This window comes from Engraulis encrasicolus, chromosome 6, assembly GCF_034702125.1.
Source record: "Engraulis encrasicolus isolate BLACKSEA-1 chromosome 6, IST_EnEncr_1.0, whole genome shotgun sequence".
Lineage (NCBI taxonomy): Eukaryota > Metazoa > Chordata > Actinopteri > Clupeiformes > Engraulidae > Engraulis > Engraulis encrasicolus.
The window spans coordinates 38,100,869-38,105,868 of record NC_085862.1 but is presented as its reverse complement, the minus strand read 5'-3'; the positions used below and the strand labels follow the sequence as shown (position 1 = coordinate 38,105,868).

General features: G+C 47.3%; 1 protein-coding gene across 1 annotated transcript in view; it reads left to right on the top strand.

The window, feature by feature from the left end:
- Positions 1–5,000, top strand: part of oca2 (oculocutaneous albinism II) — a 141,713-nt gene that overhangs the window by 44,175 nt on the left and 92,538 nt on the right. The window contains exon 14 of the mRNA XM_063200223.1: positions 4,361–4,499. Within this exon, the coding sequence (XP_063056293.1) occupies positions 4,361–4,499 (139 nt within the window). The remainder of the gene's footprint in view (positions 1–4,360; positions 4,500–5,000) is intronic.

Genomic DNA, 5,000 nt, shown 5'->3' with positions numbered 1-5,000 from the left:
GAAAGGGCCACCTCCACTCCAATGCATACAGTACAATGCAATAGGGAACCAATTCTGGCCCAACTCTCTCCCCCTGGGCCCAGGACAATAGACCCCCAACTCAAACACCACCTCCTCACTGCCCCCGGCCAGCTTCCCTGCTCCTGAGGGTTGTCGTAAATTCAGGCTCATCTGCACCTCTGTTGTGTCGATATCAACTTCCTGTCAAGCTGAGCTACAGTATTAAGTATCAGTATCAAGGCTCTGCCGTGGTCAACCGGTAGGGCAGTCGCCTGCCATGCAGCTGACCCCTTGCCGACCCTTCCCCGTCTCTTTCCCAATTCGCTTCCTGTCCACCTCTCACACTATCCTATCAAATAAAGTCGAAAAAGACAAAACAATCTTTAAATATCAATATCAAGCCATTACAATGCACCACAGTAGCTCCAAGGGTTAAGGGAAAGGGTGTTGATTTGGCTTTGGGCTAGTATACAGCCTATCGATCGCTCATCTCGACAAAGCAGCCCGTTTCGACCAATAGAAGAAGTCCCCTACTGTATTCCCCCTTCTCCTCTGTTTGTGCCTTTGAGCCTGATGCGAGGAGATGTGAGGTTACACTCTCCATCTCGCCCAAGACCCCTCACTTCATCACCCTCGCCTCTCGCTTCATTTCTTTTCATTTCCTCTTTTGCTTTTTCTCGTTTCACCCGAACCCCATCCCCCACCCCCCAGCCCCAGCACACACCTCCCTCTCCCCCTTGCCTCGGGTGCTGAACGCTCTGAGAAGAGCTAGAGAGCAACATTATGGTACAATTAGCAGCTGCCCAGGATTTCTTTCCTTTGCGATAGGGTAAGACAATATGTGCTTGCTTTGTTGTTGTGAGGAAGCCACATGTTCGCATGATGCCAGTTCTCTCTGGTTATGTAGGTAGGTATAGTCACATCAAACTCATCGTTGCATACTTTCTGCTGGAGGCGAAACGCATCTTGACTATGTAAAGTGGTGAAGATTTTTCAGCTTTTCAGTAGTGAAGAACTCAAGCGGTAATGAAGAGCCTCTGGTCTTCTCAAGGCTGATGGCCGATGCAAGCCATGCTCTCTGTTGGAGTTGGATGGGAAAAAAAAAAACTGGCCCCACTTTTCACTTTTCAGTTTTAATTCTTTTGACCTACAAAATCAAAATGGTGGCTGCTGGTGGTTGGTTGTGGCAGCGGTGGTGGTGGTGGTGATGGCAGTGTGTGTGTGTGTTTGTGTGAGTTTGTGTGTGTGTGTGTGTGTGTGTGTGTGTGTGTGTGTGTGTGTGTGTGTGTGTGTGTGTGTGTGTGTGTGTGTGTGTGTGTGTGTGTGTGTGTGTGTGTGTGTGTGTGTGTGTGCGTGTGTTAGCGTGAGGTAGTGGTGGTGAAGGTGGATGCAGACAGAGGGCTACTTTTTATGCCGCTCTGTCGCCTTCCCCACCAGTGAATTTGCCCCTGTCGCCACTTTGTCAGCTTTCATCAAGCTGTCATTCGTCAAACTGTCTGTCAGGCTGCATGAAAGCTGTTTGAAATGGGCTCAACGTAACGGTCGCCATTAAGTGTCTGAATCCCAAACAGGGTGCCTGTGGAAAGCGGCTATTAACTGCGCTGACTTCCAGGAAGGCATATTTTATCTGAAGGGCTCCAATGGAAAGAGCCAGAGAAAGTTCTCTCACGGTCTCTCCCTCTCTCTCTTGCTCTCTCTCTGTCTGTCTCTTCCTCTCTCTCTCTCTCTCTCTCTCCATCTCGTTTTCGCTCTCACTCTCACTCTCACTCTCCTTCGCCTGCTCTCTCATTGTCTTTCTTTTTCTCTCTATGTCTATCTCTCCATCTTTGTATGTCTCTCTCTCTCTCTCTCTCTCTCTCTCTCTCTCTCTCTCTCTCTCTCTCTCTCTCTCTCTCTCTCCCTCTCCTCTCCTCTCCCTTCTCCCTCATTCTGCATAGCCCTAGCCCTGGAAGTATCATTGAGTATTATACAGAGCACGTCGCTCAATTAAAAACGAGCAATTAGAGGCCGAGTGCGGCTTCTTTTGAAGTCGTTGCACTGCGTTCAGCTCAGCCACTGCTTTTTCATCTGCCTGCAGCGCATGTCTTCTCGCTCGCTGGCTGCTAGGGCTTCTCAGGGATCATCGTGCTTCCAGCCTCTTCTATGCCACAGCTGGATATTCCAGACAGGGCAGCTGACCGCTTTTGCTGGGCCCAGGACAAAGTAATCTGAAAGGGCCCCCAACCCAATGCATATAATGTAATTGGGAGCCAATTCTGGGCCCCCTATATCCCTGGGCCCGGGACAACATATCCGTTTGTCCCCCCTTCTCGGCGGGCCTGATTCCAGACATGTAAACTCCACCTTTAGTAAACGGTTGGCGTTGTGCCCATGATGGATGTTTGTTGGTGCCACCTGAGCATCACATGTGCTGCTGATGAGGTGAGTGGGGCGGGCGTGGCGGGGGTGGCAGCTGAGGGCCTTTAGGTCACCGGATTTAGCGTACCGTCTGCCTCGGGTCCTGCGTGGCATTGCCAGCCAGCCCTGCCTGCTGTCCTAATAATAAAAATAATGAATGGGGAGAGGAAGATAAAAACAAGGACTTTGTGTGAATTAGTTTGACTTACAGGCTGGCTCACGCACTTGATTGTTCCCATTGTAATACCGTGTTTCTTTGAAGCAAAGCTCTTTTTTCGGGCTAGGCTGATGTAACATCGGCTGTGAGTTTCACCTTCCGCTGAGGTCTTTGATGGATATGCAGAAATTTACTGAGAAATTGCAGCGGTGCTATTATGTGCAAAACTCTTTGGACTGATTTGACGGCAATTCATCTTTATTTTTAGAAGAAGAGTATGCTTTTTCACTTTAAGCATCAAATCCCCGGGCCAATCGAATGAGACTTTTGCTGTCCTAGATGTACTCCCACACAGCAGATCAGACGAAGCAGACACTCACTGTCTGTGTCCGGTGGTAAATTCATACAGTTGCATTATGCATTATGTATTTATTACTGGATTGTTTTTATTTATCCATATTGCATAATGGACATCACATGGCATCAACCACTCTGGAGTCCTGTGATGAACCAAGAAACTGTAAAGACATCAGTCCACTGTATATGCTGTGCATGCAGTACATGGGATATTATAAAAACTGGATTGTGACATGGATCATTTTTTTCAATGAGCATATATTTTCCTCAGAATTACAATTTTGGTTGGCCTTAACAGCTAATGTGCTGTCTTGCACAGTTCATTGTCGTATGTAAGGATAGAATTTTCTGAAAAAAAGACAGCATTTTATTTTTATTCACAAAATACCAATTGATATTTCTTTTAACAAATTACATCATAATTGCAACACTGAGTGGTCTTATCACATTTTAGACATTTTAAAATATCTACCTTAATGTCTAACTCAATGTACAATGTATACTGTCGCTATGGTGTTGAAAGATGGTTTGGATCTCCCTCAGGGAGGTGGGCAGGCTTCAACAGAGATGTTTGGCCTCCTGGCAGTGAGCAGGTGTCCAAGTTTGAAGCCTGCGGTACATTTTCAACGGAAACGTTCTACTGCCACTGACCCAAATGTCTGAATTGCTGCATAAATTAAGTCATGAAGACAGGCTATTCTGCACACAGAAAATTCATACCATAGCATGGAACTTAGAGTTAGAGACACACAATTGTCGCGTTTGTACTGTGCAGTTCTAGCGTCTATGGAACTAAATTTGCATAAAACTTTTTGGTTCTATACAACTATACATCCTGCTTTCAGAGGATGTTGCTATCAATGCCTTATTGGCCATTGAGTAGGGCAGGTACCCTATTGTCTCTCTCCACACCTCTATAGTTCCTGTCAGCCCACCCACCCGTCTCCTACCTCTCTGTTTTGGGTGACAGCTTGTAAATTAGTTTAAAAAAATATATATTTCCACCTCTCTTTATCTCTGTCTCCTGTCTCACACCCACCCATCTCTCCCAGTGCCCTTAGTAGCAATCTAATTAAGGCTAAGGGGCTGCACTGTGTGTGCGTGCGTGCGTGTGTGCGTGCGTGCGTGCGTGCGTGTGTGCGTGCGTGCGTGCGTGCGTGCGTGCATGCATGTGCATGTGTGTGTGACCACACTTGTGGGTATGTTTACATTCTTCTGTCTGACTCTGAATTTGTATTTCAATGTGTGTGTGTGTGTGTGTGTGTGTGTGTGTGTGTGTGTGTGTGTGTGTGTGTGTGTGTGTGTGTGTGTGTGTGTGTGTGTGTGTGTGTGTGTGTGTGAACGTCTGTGTGTGTGAACGTCTGTGTGTGTGTGAACGCGTGTGTGTGTGTGTGTGTGTGTGTGTATGTGTGTGTGCTGTGTGTGTGTGATATTGCTGTGATTTGGCAGGTTGTGTGAGGTGCTGAACCTGGACCCCAGGCATGTGCTAATTGCTGAGGTCATCTTCACCAACATCGGAGGAGCGGCCACCGCCGTGGGAGACCCGCCCAACGTCATCATCGTCTCTAACCAGGAGCTGCGTGAAAAGGTACGTAGGCCATCGAGCCTGGAGGCCAGAGTCTGTCCATGCGTCTGTCAGTCTGTTTGTGTATTTCTTTCTCTTTCTCTTTCTCTTTCTCTTTCTCTTTCTCTTTCTCTTTCTCTTTCCCTTTCTCTTTCTCTTCCTCTCTGTCTCTGTCTCTGTCTCTGTGTCTGTGTCTGTGTCTGTGTCTGTGTCTGTGTCTGTGTCTGTGTCTGTCTCTCTCTCTCTCTCTCTCTCTCTCTCTCTCTCTCTCTCTCTCTCTCTCTCTCTCTCTCTCTCTCTCTCTCTGTCTCTCTCTCTGTCTGTCTGTCTGTCTGTCTGTCTGTGCATGTTCGTGTGCATGTATATGGGTACATGCATGTGTATGTGTGCAAAAGACCTTGCCATTTTTGTGTGTGTGTGTTCCCGGTCTTATGATTCTGTTTTTAATGACCCAGCCCATTCCCGAGCCACCCAAGCTTGTCCTGTGCTTTTTTATTCAACATTACCACGAGTCAAACCATGAAT